We start from the raw sequence: 18,199 nt of genomic DNA, 5'->3' as shown, positions 1-18,199 counted from the left end.
GAAAGGTAATTTTGACAAATCTAATTAGGCACGTGATATTTCTTGGAAGTCGTATATGCATCAAACGGTTTTATCAAGCTCTTTAGCAAATGAAAATTACTTAAAGACATTTTGCTTTTCATCATTTACTGTATAGAAATGAATGTGTACATGAGAATGCATGGGTATTTCCAGTCCATTTGATTATCAAGTAGTCATAAAATTATAACGTAAACTTTTAAAAATAAACTTTTTATATTTGGAATAATTTTAGACTTAAGGAAACATTGCAGAGATAGTACAGAGAGTTTCCATATGCCCTTCACTAAGCTATAATAAGGTTTTGCTAATTCAGAATAGTTGTGGAAATTTTATGTTCTGGCCAACTGATAATCTATGTACCCTTGAAGGATTCAAAATATTCAAATGTGTCTAAGGCATTCAAATATAAAATGATATACTTAGCTAAATTGATTGTGCTTTTCTCATTCTGTAGCTCCATAAAATATAGAAAACTGGACTGAATTTCTTTTGATCTTCACCATACATTAGATAGAGTATTCTTTAAAAAGTCTGCTACTTAACATTTTTTATACATGTAGAGAAAACTTCAATTATTTGAAATTTATCATGGGTTGAAAGATTGCTATATTTATAAAAGTTAAAATGATTTTTTTTTTCTTCCCCTCAAACTTCTAAATACATAGACTTTCATTTGAAAATCCAGTATGGAAGAAGTTTAGTGCATATTTTCTCTCTGAAAGACTGTACACTTTACTTTCAAGCATATATAAAAACATATATAAAAGGTTTCATGTCATTTTCATGAAGATGTTATTTTGGAGGTGAGCATTCCTACATCAGCTTTATTATGATCCGTTTTCTCAAACTTTTAAAATTTGGTCAGCATAAAAGCACAGCATTTCACTTAAAGTAGAACTTCATTTTTTTTTTTTTTTCTGGAAATCATGTCATGTACTAGTTATATTTGGTCAACTGGCTATCTGTGAATCCATTCTAATGATTCTTTCTTGCTTCCATCCATGTCAAATCCATATGATCTAATTTTTATGAGAATTTTTAATGCTCATCAAGATTTTTTAAAGTAATTGTTAGAGCCGGTTAGCCATGGAGTCAGGCTCACTATTTATTGAAAGGTGGTAGAATCAGAGCTGTGTGAAAATTATGTTACCCTAACATTTGACTTTCTAACTACCAATTTGACTTTGAAAAAAAAAGAAAATTACCAGATACAGTTTATTTTCTTTAATAAAATAAAATATACCCATAGAAATTCCCATACTTAAGGAGTGTTGGGAACAGTGTTCCCAAACATCATATTGTATAATGAAATATTTAGAGTTGTTTTGGCTTTGAGCATACAAGGCATTTAGACCAATGACCTGTTTTCCTTGTGCTCTGATGACTGGTCTTGCTATTTTTGTTTATTTTTTAGAAGTGAGATGCCCAGCCTTATAAAACTATGTTTTTGTAGAGAAGCCAAGATAGTGGGCATTGCTTGCTTCTACCCTGTGTAATGACATAACAGTGCTTATGGCGCTTTCCTCCTCTCTCCACCAATTTTTATCCTTTTCATAGATGCACATCGGGAATTCCTTCACAGGCCTGCTTCTGGATATGTGCCAGAGGAGATCTGGAAGAAAGCTGGTAAGAATTGTTTAAAAACACGAATTTAGTGTTCTGGCAGCTGTGTGCAGTTGTTAATGAAGTGACGTGAAGAATGACAAGAAGGGACTTTACTGCTAACAACAACAAAACAAACCCCCACACACAAAATTTAAAAATCCTGATGAATATTCTTAAACCAGGCCTGATTAGAACATGAAATAGTTTTTATTTTAGTAGCATCTGCTAGTGCTACTGTAATGAGAGTCTGGTGATGCTTCTGTTATAAACCCCATTTTTCAGGGGCTATAATGGTTTCAGGCTGGAAGCCTGAGGTCTCAGATTGCATGCAATTTTTCCTCCATGAAAACAAAGTCTGGTGTTTTACTTCAGCCTTCTCTTCTAATTTTTTTTTAATTGGGGTATAATTGACATATATCTCCTGAATTCTTTTTAAATGTATCACAGCAAACCTAGTTCACTTGCTGAGGCACTCAGAAATTTTATGGTTACAACCAGTTTTTAAAGTTGATCTTTTGTGCTAATTAACATTCAATGACCAGAACTAAATTAAGTTAAATGACAAAGTTGCTAAATTTCTATTTTTCCTTTCCATGTATACTATCTGATTTTCATTAAGGGATATTCTGCATTTTGAAGTAGATTTAAGTTTCTGATGACTCATTGACTTATTGGGCTTAAAGAAGTTCAGATCTGGCAGAATCTTGGTAGAACACCAGCACTATAAAAGTTGAGCCAAAACCTTATTTTTAAAAAGAAATCAACTCAGGAGATAAAGCACAAACCTGTTTCAAGAGTTAAAAATGACATTGCAAATACATAATGTGGCTTTGAGCTACTATAACTTCAACCGCTAAAATAGTTTGTCTGAGTTGAGAAACTGGAAAATGCTGTTTCTGCAGACGATCAGACGGGTATAGGGCTGAGAACCCCAATCAAGGAGGAAAGGTTTTTTTTTTTTCCCACAGAAGATTTCTATTTGGGTTTTGATTTGACACAGCTATGTCTATAGTTCTGTGCAACTTGGTGACTCTGGTCCCTTGGCTCTTGTTCGAGTTTTGTGGTTGTTTTTTGAATTTTCTAAGAAATAACTCTTTTTGTAAGTGTGACAAGGAGTTTCAAAATCTGATAGTATAGCAGTGTAGATTAAGAACCAGAGAAAGATCTCTTGCACAGCCTAAAGGTTAAGGTTTATGTGTGTGTGTGTGTGTGTGTATATATATATAATCTGTATAGTCTTACCAGATTTAGAGCATCGCCTCTAAGAAGATTTTCTACCAGGATAATAGTCATGGGATACTCATAAGATGTTAAAATGTGCTGGGTGCCACCTACCTGGAGAAGGAATTGCTACATCTTTCTTCTGACCATTTTTCTTCCCCAATTTTAAGCTGTCAGTTCAATTTATTCCAATAATAGGTACAAAGAGTTGCCATTTTGGATAGCACAAGGATGACTTTTTATGTTGAGGGATAGAATCTCTGCATTTCCCTATTTATGTGTATTTAAGTTAAATCTTGATAGTTCATAAAGAAAAATTGACAGTGAAGTCTTGTGCAATCCAAATTCCTTCTGTGCTATTATCTACTCAAGCCTTTGTTTGACTGCTGTGAAGTGAGAGCAGATTTTTCTGAATATACCACCTTTGTTGGAAAGTCAACTTGAATAGCTATGCACAAAGGAAATCCTACCATAAGTGGTAAGCATTTGGAAGCAGATTCAAAACTTCATTATGTACTTTCCACTTAATCAGTTTTTTTTTTTTTTTTTTTTAACTTGACATGTTGTAATCTATTGAGTCCACTATTATTTTTCCTCACTGTCTGTTCTGTGGGTTTCCGAAACCAGTTCTGGGTGTACTTTGCATCATGGGGACTCTGAGAGGAGGGAAAGAGCAATCCTTGTTTATGTGGTGTCCATGCATTCTCTAAGAAGGGTTAAACCTTATCAAACCATGTTTCAAATATTTTTAATATGTGCCTATCCATCTACATTAGGTCTTCAGTCTAAAATCTGACTTGGAAGTAGTGTCCATTAAATTTGTATTCTTATCACTATCTTAGGGATAGTGATATCCCTAATCTGCTGCATAAAAACAGTTTGGGAATTGTTTTCTATGGATAGATGCTAAATTTTAAGGAGTATATTGAATCTCTAAAGTATAGGTGACAGTTTCACCTGGAAGTCTCAAGTAACTGCTTATAATATTTATCTTTATAGACTTCTTAGAAAGCATTTCTAGTGTTCGAAGTGTCAAGGCATTCCAACATGAGGAGAACACCAAAGGCACAACGGGACATCTACACTCAGCCTGTTAAAATTTGAAAGCTTTTTCCCCCGCAAAAGTCTAAAATTGGCTGTGGGCAATTTTTTTTCCCTAGGAAAAAACCTATAAAGTGTGTCTTTGCAATGAAACTATTATACACTACCTTTGTGACAAAAGATAAGTAAATAAAATCAAGTTTAAAGCATTTGAAAGATATCAAAGGGGCAGAGCTCTAAAATTCAATGTACTATAGCCCATGCATCTTCTTTTCAGAGAAAATTATAATTGCAAAAAGTATATCCTGTGCTTGAAAGTACATCATGTAATATTTTGCACCATTTTATTTTGAAATGATTTCGAACTTGCAGAAAAAGTTGCAAAAAATAGTAAAAACAAATCCCATATACCTTTCTCCCAATTTTCCCTGTTTCACCATATTTGCTTTGATGTCTTTTGTTTCTCTCTTCCTCTTTCCTTCCCTCTTTTTCTGTTGTGCATTATATTTTTCACCTCAGTACTTCAGAGTAAGTTGCAGACATGATGTCCCTTTACCGTAAACATTTTAGTGTGTATTTCCTAAGAACAAGGACATTTCCTAAGAACAAGTACAGTTACCACAATCAGGATATTAACATTCATACAACACAATTATTTAACCTACAGACCGTATTCAAAGTTTGCATGTAATCCCAATAATACAATATAATATAATGATATACATATTAAATATTTGGAGTCCTAACAAATGTCGAAGGCCATATCAGTTTTCCCCTAAAAGTAGTATTTTTTAAAGCAACCGCAAAGATAACAAAACACACTCTGAAGTTTAAAGGTCTTTATAAAATTGGGAAAAGTCTACCATAAATATAGTTTTTAAATTGCAACTATTTTCTTCAGTATATTTCTTTTTCAAACAATCAGTGAATGTTTGCAGTTGGTAATAAATATTCAAGCACCTTGCACATGTCCTACCAATTCTCTTTGCTGATCTGTATGTGCCTGTGGGATTAGAATAGGAATGCATAATTTAAATATAAATTGCCTGATTTGCATATACAATTAGTCAAGCTACAGCTTTGATCGTAAGCAAAAATTATTGTCCTGTATTAGCACTTAGATAGAATTTTAATTCACCTTGAATATTCAAACCAAATTAGACCCTGACTGTATAGTTAGAAGGGCAGTGCTTCCCTGGTGCCCCAAGTCATTTATGATAGGATAATAAAGGCATCTTTTCACCTCCTGGTGAAGAAGGTGCTGCCAGCTCTGCAGTGTGCTCTGTTTTCAGATTTTAAATACATATCTTAAAGCAACCAACAAAGGCTTAACATATTTTAGTTAATATTTCCAGTCTGGATCTTTCCCTGTAATTTAGTTTATAAAATCTAGCAGACAGTAATTACAAATGAATAAACAAACTTCAGAAATAATTCTGGGAAAATGGTGGAGGCTACAAAAGTCACCATGGTTAATTATTAGTGGAGGGCTCTTCATGATCCTCAAGTCATGAACTATGGATGTGTGAAATATAACTATAGAAATTTAAGGAACTGTAGGAGTATTTGCATCTCTTAACATTTTTTATCTACAGTAAAACATTTTTATTAGGAATCTATGTTTTTAATTAAATAGAACATTTAATTAAGGTGCTTTTCAAGTGAGTGAAACAATTAAGTGCAAACACTTGAATGAAACATGTCATAATTAGTTTTAATAGAGTGTTAATTGGTAGTAGGTTTGCCAAGTTAATAATTACTGCTTATTAAATTTTCAATTAATCATTGTCATTTTGCTTTGAATAAAGATGAAAATTAGATAAACTAATTCAGGGGGAGGATATTTTCCCTTGTTAATTAGAACAGTTAATTTTTTAAAATGGAAATTACTTGTTTTAGTTGTCAATCTTATGTTGTACATTAGTCAAATCTTTGCACCCTTTCCACAGCCAAAAATAAAGAGCTAATTTGACACCTTGCAGGTTTGTAGTCAGGCCTGATTGTTTTGGCCTGCAGTATGATTCAATTATATTTGTCTAGTGCAACAGTTGGTTATGCAAGACTGTTTATATTTGATTCAGTAGATGGACAACAGCTGAAAGTCTGGAAATGAGAAAATGATTTTTTTTAAAATCCCTACCATTTAGTCTATAGAGTCATATGTCCACATTACTCAGGAAATGACAAGAAAAAGAAAAGCTGGATCTTCTGTATGTTTCATCTTCAATTTTCTTTAAAAGGGCTGCATTAAATTAATTTCATTATTGTGTGTTGTATCTTTTACTAGCAAAATAACTTTGCATTTACATATGTGTCTGTGTAAAATCTGTTCCTTTCCTTTCTTTCCCTGAAAGCTTTACCCCTGTACTCCCTGTGTTCATATTAACCTATTGCATTGTGGCAAAACACCTTCTTCTTGTGTCTGAATTATCCAAGCAGGTTTCTTGCGGTTATGTTCGCCTTTTGTCTACTTAGTCTGGTCTCAGAGTCCTTTCTGGGGTACTAGTTTGGTAGAAAAGTTGTAGTGATGCTACAGTAGTTTAAAAGATATTCCCAGGAGTGTAAATTAAAGGAAAAAATCTCACCCTTTGCTCTCTTAAAATGAATTTCCAAAATGTGGTTCTTTAGACAGCTGGAAGAACTGCCCAGTAATTGGGATGAAAGTCATGCGTGTTGTCTAGCATTCTGTGTAACAGCGATCGTAGCCCAGGTCCCGCGCTAACAGAGAGCTGTTCTCTTGTCCGGTCTGGCCCGCCTGGCACGCAGAGGAGGCGGTCAACGAGGTGAAGCGGCAGGCGATGACCGAGCTGCAGAAGGCCGTGTCCGAGGCCGAGCGGAAGGCGCACGATATGATCACCTCGGAGCGCGCCAAGATGGAGCGCACGGTGGCAGAGGCCAAGCGGCAGGCGGCGGAGGATGCTCTCGCTGTCATCAACCAGCAGGAAGATTCGAGCGAGGTGAGGTGCCGATGGAAGACTCCCTGGGGAGATGCTTCCGTTAATGAGGGCGGACCTTTTCGATTTCAGGAGATCACAAGTAAAGGCGGATATTGGAGTTGAGACAAACAAATCTTTGGTGGGGGGAATTGGAGTCATTCGGAGAGGCTTGGCACTTGTGGAGTTGACCAAGAGCTGATCAAATTTTGTTTTTATTAAAGGCCTAAAAGAACAACTGCCAAAAAAGGTTTTTAATATATTTGGTGGGTAACAGATTAAAGTGAAATTCTTAGAACTTCCTAGCACTATTTAGATTCAGAATTCTGTTGTGTGTATGTGTGTGTTAGCATATGTGTGTGGTTTCCTTCTAACAGCTGGGATTTAGGAGAGAGACCCTGTGTAAGCTGTGTAGTGTGAAGACATATTGCAGGCCAGGGATCAAAGTCACTTCCTTAACTATTGGTTCTGAAGTCCAATGCTAAACCAACGCTTGCATCAATTAAACATTTCTAAGAGATCTTCTGCACAGTCTGTTTTTGCACATTATTTGTAATAACCATTATGATAGTCATTTCATACCATAACATCACTGCCAGAGGTAATATTATTTAGTGTTATTACAGTATATTTAAAACACATAAACACGTAGCCTAAATGGCGGAAGGATCTGGGAAGTAACTAAAACACAGTGTCTAACAGAATGCCTTTCAACAGAGACTAAAGTCAGAGCAACATGGTAATGCTCTGCATTAACACAGCACCACAATCCCCAACCCAAAGGACCCTTAGATAAGGACTACAGTTAGCTAGTCACACCATGCTGAACTAGCAACAGCATAAGCTGATAAATCAACGGTCCACTAAAACACATATCTACAATTTGTGAAGGAGAGTAAGAATTTAATTTGTACCAGGCTTGTCTGTAGATGAAAGACCCTGTGGGAATTATTCGATACCCAGAGTTTCTATTTAATGTGTAGCAGATGAATAACAAGGGGACAAAAGCAATTGATTTTCAACATTTGAAAGTTTCTCGGGAAAAGAGGGACAAAGGAAAGTGTATCTGCCCTTTAACTGCAGACTTTTCCATTGTTGAATTAAACTAGACATAAATTCAATTTTACTGGCATCTTAGGGCTAAGATATTTAAAGACTTTGTTTTGTGTTTTTTGAAAGAAAACACAAATTTTATTAGCATCTTTTGGACAGAATTTGTCCTGCTCTATTCAAGTTAGTAATACTGTGAGGCACAGTTGTTGCCATCATTAAAACATTATCACTTTCATATGAACGTTTTAGGGCTGTTATGCATGTTAAGAGTATTTTATAGGTCACTAAATTCTAAAGATAAATATCTTGGAGAAATTGAGAATTAAGTCTTTATATTTGGCTAATAATGCTGTATTTCTTTAGTATCTATAAGCTGTGTACCTTTATTTCTAATATTTAGCCAGAAAAATATATGAGCTTGACACTGGTATTGAGCATTATAAAAATATGGTGTATCGAGCAGTAACTAGAAATAGTAGATAGGATGAAATAACCTAGCTATGAGTGATCTTCTAAAGTAACTGTTTTCTTTCTTTCTTTTTGGGTATCTTGAAAAACTGATCTTTAATAGCACTACCCTTGTCTTCGGTGACATTTCTCAAGGGTTTTAAAGTAGACTATGCTAGGAGGAAAGGTTTGGGAGCCAGAGAGCCACATTTAATTCCTGGCTCCATCTATTATAATTCTGTGATTTCAAGAAAACCACTAAACCTCTAAAAGCTTTGGTTTTCTCATCTCACACGGTGGCTAGAACCTTGAGATGTAATCATTTTATCATGTTGCAGGTGAGGAAGCTCACATGGCTAGTCATGCAGCTAGGGGTTGGCAGGATCCACGCTGGAGCTCTCAGCATGCTGTCAGTCCTTACATTGTTCCAGAACAATGAAATAAGCATCATGAAGGTCATTTTTGGATACAGATTTTAAAACTGTACCCTATGGACATTTTTTAAAAAATCAGGTTTGCAACCTGCCCAGGGCAGTTTGTTATTTGATACATATTACTCTAAATTATATCCATTTATTTATTTATTCTGTCAATAGCAAATTATTCTGTGTCGGGGACAGTGCTAGGCACTGAAGATACAGTGGTTCCTACCTTCTTGTTCACTATAATTCATTAGAAGAGTCAGATCACTAAATTATGAGTCTTAGTAGAGTTTAGTGCAAAGGCTTCTGGGAAAAAATTTTGTTTCATCTGATACTTAAGGATAATCAGGAGCTGTTCAGCAGCCACCTTCCACCCACCTCCCACCCCACCCCCACATTGCCTCATCACTGCTTTTTTGGTCCATGTGCACGTCAGTGCCTTCGTGCAGGGAAGATGGGAAGGCAAGCTTTGCTAGGCTTTGAAAACAAGATGACTATGTGGCTGGTGAGTGTTTTGGAAGGATCACTCAGGCTGCAGTGTGGAGAGAGATGAGAGGAAATGAAAAGGAGGGACCGATCTGTTTCAGGATACAGATGAGGAGGAAGATGGTTGGATGAAGATGGTTGGCAGTGGTGCTGAGGGTGGAGAAAATTGAACCCATGAGATAAAATGGGCAGGATTTGGGCTTCGCTGGTGGCACAGTGGTTGGGAGTCGGCCTGCCGATGCAGGGGACACAGCTTTGTGCTCCGGTCCGGAAGGATCTCACATGCCGCTGAGCCTGCGCGTCCGGAGCCTGTGCTCCACAACGGGAGAGGCCACAACAGTGAGAGGACTGCGTACTGCAAAAAAAAAAAAAAAAAAAAAAAAAAGGGCAGGATTTGATGATTGGCCAGCTGACAAGGAAGGGAGAGAGTTGTGGTTTTTCAGTAGACATGCAGAGTTTGGGGTGTACACATCAGGTGATCTTCCTTAAGCATTAAACCTTTAAAAACTTACTGGCTTTGATCTGCCCAGTGGTTTTTTGTGAAAGGTAACCTTTCTTCATTTTTTTTTTTTGTGCATAAACAACAAAAGTTAAAACATTTTAAGAAGTTCAAATCAATTATTTAATTCAGCTAGACAGACAGATTTCCTTTGTAGATTGGAAAGGGCAGATAGAGCACAAAGGCCTAAATAGTTTATGCTGTCTAATGTGAAAACCAGGAGAGTGCATGGTGATCCTCAGCCTAGGTGCCTGCCTCTCAGGCCACTTCTTTAGTAGCTACACGGCAGTACACTCGACTCCTTCAGGGTGTTCCCATCCAGTTCTCTAATTTCACTTTGGTTTATAGACTAATAATCATTATTACTAACCGTTAGAATGACACTGGACTGCTTAGGCAGACACAAGCAAATGACATTTTCTGTACTTTCTCTTTTAACGTGTATTACATATTTCATCAAGAATGTAATGCTAGCATTAGCATAAATCAAAAGAAAGGAAATTCAGTGAATCTGGCCATCTTCAACCATTTAAATTTTTTCTATATTCATTTCTGGTTCCTATCTGTAAACATATAGAGTCTTTTTTTCCAGTGAATATTGTTAGATTTGGACTATTTCAAAAGGAACCTGCCACAGCTTTTCTTTGAGATCTGTAACTTGTTCTGGCTTAGGGGATCAAAGCACATGGCTGGAATTGAGCCTCGAACAGAGAGCAAATAGTTGTGCTGTTCCAATAGTTAGTTTCGAGTTTAAGCCACTAAAGTGATATTTTCCCCGTGATTGAAACAGTCTTTATTCATTATTCCTAGATAGATGCAGAAGTGCACACGCTTATATTGGGTGGTTTTGTGGCACTTAAGCAGAAACACTGACTGAACCTTTAAACTTTGTTTCCAGAACCTGCTGAGCCCTAATAGTGTGAACAGGTCACTCTCACAGGTTCATCTTCATTACCCCCTCTAGAATTAATAGAGCCATCCCCAGTGGATCCTGTGCAGTGCAGCCCAGACTCTGGGGATGGACTAAGTGGACTCAGTAGGAGGTAGTCACCACACAGTTACTACACACAGTCTCCCAGCATGGCTCCCATTAAAACCTCACAATCTGATCAGACCTGTCGATCCCCAGAAGAATTTGGAGCTCTCACAGTATGAGCTGATTCTATGTTACCTAAGATTTTTGCTTATTTGTTTCATTTATTAAAAGACCAGCTGTCTGAATCCATAGATGTTCATGGTGTATTGGATGGTCTGGAATGATATGGAGTGGTTCACCTCTTGGAACTTTGGTTTTTCTCATCTATAAAACTGGGATAATGTTTATAACTCACTTTGCAAGGTGGTTGAGAGGTACAAATAAGATGAGTAGAAGTCTTTTATAAACAAGTCGCCTTATAAAGAGCAGTGTGAGTATGTAAGAGAGAAAAAATAAAAAACAATTAAGAAGCTATTCTAACAGGAAGGGCAGGGAAGGAATAGTAACCGTGAGATTGGAAAGGAAGGGAGACCATGGCGGAAGCAGGGTCTGTAGGGTTTGGCACTGAGAGGTTTCAGGGGAGTTTCCAATGAGATGACAAAGTCGTTGGCCTGAGCGTTGCCAGTGACTGAAAAGGACCACACCAGAGTAAGGTTTAGGGATTACTGACTTGGGTGACAGAGGAGCATCCTGGTGGCGCTACAGAACAGGCAATTGAAAACAAGAGACAGCAGCTCAGGAAAGAAATGAAGGCTGGAGGAAGGTTTGAGAGTCATTTTTGTACAGCTAATGGTTTAAGACCATGACTGCCAAGGTAGAGTGTAGGAAGGAAAGGATATTTCTTTTCTTTATGCCAACTTCCCTCCTTGCCAAGTATTTAGGGGAAAATGAAAAACTAGAAGAGGAAGAGGTTATAGTATAAGCAACAGAATTTTATTATCTTGAAACCAAAGTTAGAGGGACTTTCAATAAGGGAAGTTTTTTTTAAAAAGGAGGAAGGGGGAAAAGGTCAGTAGTGGTAAATCAGAAGGTCTGAGGGCAGCAAGGAAGGAGAAAAAGTAACTGGCCACTAATGACGTATAAGTGGAAGTAAGCTCATGTTCCGTCTGTGTAGCTGTCAATGCCTATCAAGGGAGGCACAAGGCCACGAGCTTTCTAATTGTAAAGGTTGTGCCATGCAGAGATGGTATGTAGTCTCATTTGCTTTCAGCCAGTGTCAAGAGGAGGAGGTGGTGTTAGTTCCTGCCATTTATTCAGGACCCACCGAACATCAGGACACTTTAGTTAGCACTGACATAATCCTGAATAACCCTATCGTATGATTCCTACTTTATAGGTACTGTCACTCTACGAGGTTAAGTAACTTGCCTGTAGTTCTGAATCCACTAAGTGATATAGTTGGAAGTGAAAAACCAAGAAAGGGTGACTGGAGCCACTCAAAATTGGAAGCCATTTCCATTACACACCATGATACCTTGTCTTTGGTGTTCCAACTTCCTGGTTCAACCTCTGTCTACTTTCAGGGTTGAAGTGCCCTCCTAACCTTATTCCTGCCAAAACAGGCTATAAGAAAGATCTGAAATTGGCAAAGCGTGGCATTTTGGAAAGAGTATTTGGTTTGCAGTGCAAAGACCTGAGTGAATCAAACCTTACCTATGTAATTTCATATCTAGGCAAATCATTTACTATAAAAGTTATTTACATTTTGAGAATTTTAATTATAATCATTCTACTTTATTCATTGAACATCACTTGCGTGCAAAGGTTTTTCTGGAGAATTATAGGTGTGTGAGACCTGGAGAAGCTTTTTAGGAGAAAATGTTTTGTTTCTGGTAAAAGGAATTTCCAACAGTAAGAACCAGAAAGGATATTATTTTGCTGGTAGGACAGAAAGACCATTCTCTCTCTATCTAAAATAACAAGATGAAGGAAATAATTTTGTTCTTAGGGACAAAAAAGAATTGCTGATATGAAACAAGTATCAACAATCTTTGACATGCAGCTTTGGCACCCAAAGCTTCAACTCATCATTTCCATTTCCCTATGTAGTACCAGTACATTTAGAAAAGGGAGGGTTGCGTCTGCCTCCTATTTTTCATCTGAGTGCTAGCCTAATTTTGGCCAATTGCTGATTCCCATAATAGGGAGGAAAACATTCCTTATGCTGAAAAGGGAATAATATTATCACAAATAAAGGGAGACTATAAAGTGCCATGGGCTTTGGGAATGAAATTTGCTATGAAATGGTATTCTCGAGACTTCTGTACTATTTTGGTAATTCAGTCACCAGCATCATTGCTTAGAGGACTGAAAGGGAAGCTCAGTTATATGAAAAATGAATGAATGAATGAATGAATGAAAGAAATAAGCAACTATCAGGTAATACTAACCTGAATATGAAAAGCACAAATTGAAAAATATAAAATTAGATTAAGCCATTGACCACCTTAATCCCTGCCCTACAGCTACACCCCTGGGTATCATACACAATTTGCAGTTTCCACCTTTGTGTATGGCAGAAAGCTTAGAAACTTAAAATTAGAGTACTCATAAGATTCTGCACATTGCACAGTTCCCAGAAGTGATGGTTGAGAGGCCAAGTGCCAGTGGTCAGGCATCAGTCTTACAGGTATGGATTAGTTAACAGGAAATTTGGTAGAGCCACCCAGGAGAAATTAATAGAAATTGCTGTGTCTGTCTTCTAATGAGTTTTTAAAGAGGAATATGCACTTTGGGGGTTTCCATTGGTTGAACACTTGAGCTAAGTTCCCTATACATTCATGGCAATGCAATGTCAACAGCAATAAAAATATGCAGGTTTTTTCCCACCGGCTCATTTGAATTGCTCTTTGTTGCACCTTCCTAAAGTCAAAGGTTGTTTTTGTCTCAGTGGTGGGTGGTAAATGAATGGGATTGAACAACTTCGGAGTGGGACTGGAGGTAAAACTAGCCAGAGCCCTTGAATCCTGGGTCAGAATCCAGAAATGCTAGGCAAAAAGGCTCCATTCCCAGCAGCTTCATAATCCAAAACATCTGTTTCTATATTTGGCACAATTCCACTTTTTTATTTGTAAAATTGTTCCCATCTTTGAAAACACTTTAAAAAATAAAGAAGTCCCCATTCTGTCTCCTCTTTCCATTCCCCAACACATGCATTTGTAATTACCTGGTTTAGTCTGTGTGTTTAATCAACTTAAATTGAGAAGGTTGCCTACATCTGATTTCAATCTGAAGGAGCCATTGAGAACTGGGCAGTTACTGCCTTGTGTCTGCCAAGATGTGCCTCTGCCAGAAAGCGGATAGGACTCACACCAGGGTATTTCCTAAAGAAGCCACTTAACTCAGATTAGATGTTTAATTTCCTTAAAATATTGTTTTGGATCTGGGTCTGTGTTCTCTAATTGGGATTTTCTGATGTTATTTAGGAATTTCACTTATTTCTGAGTTTGTTCCAGGATCCAGCTGGCATTATTCTAAATGCCTAAAGCTCAAGCAAGTCAACTTTCCTGAGTGATGAGTGTCATACCTCGCTGCTCTGGAGGGTGGGCCAGGCCCATGTTTGTTCAGGCCTTTGTGGAACCATTGTCCTTGCAATAAGATTGAATTAATTTTGAGAAAGAAGGGCTTCTAATTTTGGTAATGAAGCCTCTGATCAGAGGTACATATTTTTTGGGACATTTTCCTGGCTAAATTAAAGGGAAGTAGGAAAATAAAATTACTTTGTTCTGGTACTATTAATTTTAATTCCATTTTTATTTATGATATTAACATATAAATCAAGCTTCTAGATTTCTTCAGCTATGTTCACTTAAAACACCTTCCATTGGCCAGTGTTTGTGATCTTAAAGTTTTAATTTTTTTTTCCCTTCATGGGCCATAATTTCTAAATGGTAAAGAAATATGAACATAGGGCTGAGTTCTTTCTAAAAGTTTTAAGCTGTAGTTCTTGAGTTTTTAGGCTTCCAGCACTTGAAAGACTCTAGGAGCTCCTTTAGTTTTTAGCCAAATTAGAATGAGTGCTAAAAATTGCTTTGCATATTTTGCACAGTGGTGAAGCTGTACACAGACCAGGGTGATGGGCTGACATTCCACTGGGGCATTTTTAATAGGCTTATGAGCCCACCTTAAGCCACACAGCCAACATGCTGAAAGCAAAATAATTGCAGGGAACATAGTGGGGAGATTTTTAATATCCATATATATCAGGGCTTTAAAAAAGGTATTTTAACTGCGACACAGCTACATACTATCAGCTGGTTGGGGTTACCAGATTACAGTCGGAAGTTTGTTTTGCAAGAAAATAAAACCAAGGCAGATACAGGATAAAAGGATTAATGTCAAAAGCTAATAAGATCACTTGCTATAACATTTCACATTGGGGATGGTCTTGCCAAAGGAAGCACAAACGTTTCAAGTTGGCTTCCTGAGGTTCCCCCTTCTCCTGGAAGGGTCCTTAGGGCACTGTCATTGTTAGTCTCCTCCCTGACACTCCCTCATTCCCCAGGATCTGTCCCACTTAGGGGTTCTTCCATCTCTAGTATGTCTGTCCCCAGATTCACAATGTGTTTTATCTCAGAGGCAGCCTCATTTCTGCTTTTCTCACTTCTTGGAAAGCACCAGTGGAGATTGGCAGTAGGCTTGCTAGGGTCCTAAAACTTCACAAATATTTATTGAGCACCTACTATATATATATATATCAGGCACTGTTGTGGGTGCTTAAAATATATCAGAGAAAAAACAAACCGAGGATCCAATCTCTAGGGAGCTGAAGTAAAGGGGATTGTTTCGAGACTTTCCTACCATTTGGTTGTCAGGTACAGTGAATAACTGATTGCAGTGGGAAGAGCTAAACACATGCCCTACTTTTTCTGGTCTGTGGTAGAGCAGAGGATAGAATCCTCTATCTAGTCCATTATATTCCTTTGAATCTAATAGAACATCCTCATAGTCCCTTTGTGTTAGTGTCTTGAAGGAAGAAGCTTCTGCCAGGAGTGCTATCTTTGAGTCTTTCCATGGTGGTAGTCGTATTAGAAAGGAGAAAATTTAGATGTCGCAGTTGTTAATATGGGTGAACAGAGAATTTAGATGTGAAGATAACTAAACCTAAAGGGAAGGGGTTTTATAGTAAAAATGGAAAAGAGCCTCATCCAGTTTGTCTAGAAGTCATAATAGTTTTTGGCAAAAAATCTGGGCAGTTACACCAAAACCTGCATCTTCAGGGTGTTTAGTGTGTGTACACATACACACCTGGATTTTTCATTCTCATAGTTCTGAAAAATAAGGGGGTAGTGCTGTCTAGCATATTTCCTTAGACTTTAGCCTGGTCAATGTAATAATTTGGAATTTCACTTTCTTCTGCCTTCTCCAATAGAGTTGCTGGAATTGTGGCCGTAAAGCGAGTGAAACCTGCAGCGGCTGTAACACAGCCCGATACTGTGGCTCGTTTTGCCAGCACAAAGACTGGGAGAAGCACCACCACATCTGTGGACAGACCCTGCAAGCCCAGCAGCAGGGGGATACGCCTGCTGTCAGCTCCTCCGTCACGCCTAACAGTGGGGCCGGGAGCCCGATGGACACACCACCAGCAGCCACCCCGAGGTCGACCACCCCGGGGACCCCTTCCACCATAGAGACAACCCCTCGCTAGATGTGCACTCAGAACTGTCAGAGGAAAGACAACACAACCAACGTGAAACCAATTCCTCATCCTCAGATGCTCAAAGTTGTTTTTTGTTTGTTTGTTTGTTTATAGATGGACTATCCTGGTTCAGTACTTCAGCAAGAGAGAACCTAACTGTATCTTGAGGCGTTAGTAAAACAGAGGGCCAGTAACGGGTCGTAATGACTTACTGTGGATAACAGAGATTTCTTTTCCTTAGAGAACTGAAAAGAGAGCAGAAAATATAACATGAAATGATAGATTTGACCTCCTCCTTGTTATTTTCCAGTAGCTGGGATTTTAAACTAGATGACCTCATTAACCGATGCTTTACCAAACAGCAAACCAAGAGATTGCTAATTGCTGTTGAAAGCAAAAATGCTAACATTAAAAGTCACAATGTTCTTTATATACAATAATGGAAAAAAAGAGGAAAACCCTCAAGGGCATGAGCATTGGCTACAGCAGTAGACATTTTAACAAGAAGATGAATGGCGTCCGTGGGTTGCTAACTGAACTTTGAAGACCCGCCACAAAACGCGCAGATGTGTAGCATATTGGAAGGAGACACAGATGTTCGGTTTTTTTCCTGTTTCTGAAAAGAAATAATATCCAGGTCAACAGAAGGAAAAATGAAAGATGATTTGCAGTGGGATATGTGAATACAGCAGCAAGAAAAAAATGCCATAACATAAAAGGCTCCTTTATATATATATACACACACACAAAGTAAGAGACTCAGCCTGCAGTTGTTAGCATCCTGGCAGCTTTGACACCAGCCAGCTGCCCTAAACAGTCCTCAACGTTTCTTCACTTTTGCAAGGTTCCACAGAGCAAGACATTGGGTCTATTCCAGCTCATTCATTTTATATTGAAAAATAATTTTTAAAAATGATGGCTCCAGCTCCAGCCCCTTTCTAAATTTTTTCAACCCCACCCTGTTTGGATTTTTAATTAAAAACTAGTAGTTCTCTTGGTGTTAAAACACTTCTGTCCTGTGAGGTTTCCCAATGGTGTTTTTCTTGTAAACGTGCTGGACGACTGTGAAGACGCGTTGTAGTTTAACCACGTGCCCACATTTAGTCTCTTTATTCCTAGTTGGTGAGAAACCTGTATCTTTCTATGCTGCTTTTATATCTGTATGTATTAGTGGTATTTCTCTAGTAGTTCAAAAAAAAAAAAAAAAGAAAAAAGGAAAAAAAAGACTTTTTTTGGTTGTCCTCAAGAAAAGAAAGAAAAAGGCTATCTTTCGGAGCTGCTATTTCATTCTCTTATAGAATTTTTTTTTTTTCCTGAAAACCAGCATGCTTCACGGAATGCTAACATATTGGTGTTTTTGTAAGAGGGATGTACATAAATGTATTTTGCACTGTCACAATGACTCCCTAGGCATGCTTTTTTTTTTTTTTGAGCAAACTCTTTTTAAATATGCTAGAGCCATTTCACCAAGTTTAGCTGTAGCATAGAGTAGTAGTGGAATTTTTCTTTTTTCTTTTTTTCATTGAAAAATCATTATTAGGGACTTTAAAAAATAACAAGATATCCTACTTTAAAAAAAAAGACAGTGCATGCGTATTGCTGTAAGGTTGTTTAAGTATTTCTAATTTTACAAAAAAAAAAAAAAAAGATAAATCATTAGAGCTCCAAATGCTGAGGTGTAGACTGACAGCTTTAACACTGCTGAATGCCAGGTTATACAGTATTCTTAAAAAAAGGGAAGTCAGCCAAAGACTGATCTGATGGACCAAAATCGGAATTTTGAAAAGCACCAGTACTACTTTCCAAAATGATCAGCAGGTTAAACATGTTCAGCAAGGTATAGTATGAATCCATTAA

At 37.6% G+C, this 18,199-nt stretch overlaps 1 protein-coding gene across 1 annotated transcript in view; it reads left to right on the top strand.

The window, feature by feature from the left end:
- Positions 1-16,792, top strand: part of RUNX1T1 (RUNX1 partner transcriptional co-repressor 1) — a 109,110-nt gene extending 92,318 nt beyond the window's left edge. The window contains exons 9-11 of the mRNA XM_065895623.1: positions 1,579-1,647; positions 6,655-6,845; positions 16,076-16,792. Coding sequence (XP_065751695.1) covers positions 1,579-1,647; positions 6,655-6,845; positions 16,076-16,351 — 536 coding nt within the window. The 3' untranslated portion in view covers positions 16,352-16,792. The remainder of the gene's footprint in view (positions 1-1,578; positions 1,648-6,654; positions 6,846-16,075) is intronic.
- The last annotated feature ends 1,407 nt before the right edge of the window (positions 16,793-18,199 follow it).

This window comes from Phocoena phocoena, chromosome 17, assembly GCF_963924675.1.
Source record: "Phocoena phocoena chromosome 17, mPhoPho1.1, whole genome shotgun sequence".
NCBI lineage: Eukaryota > Metazoa > Chordata > Mammalia > Artiodactyla > Phocoenidae > Phocoena > Phocoena phocoena.
The sequence above is the reverse complement of the archived record's forward strand: the minus strand, read 5'-3'. Positions and strand labels throughout refer to the sequence as shown.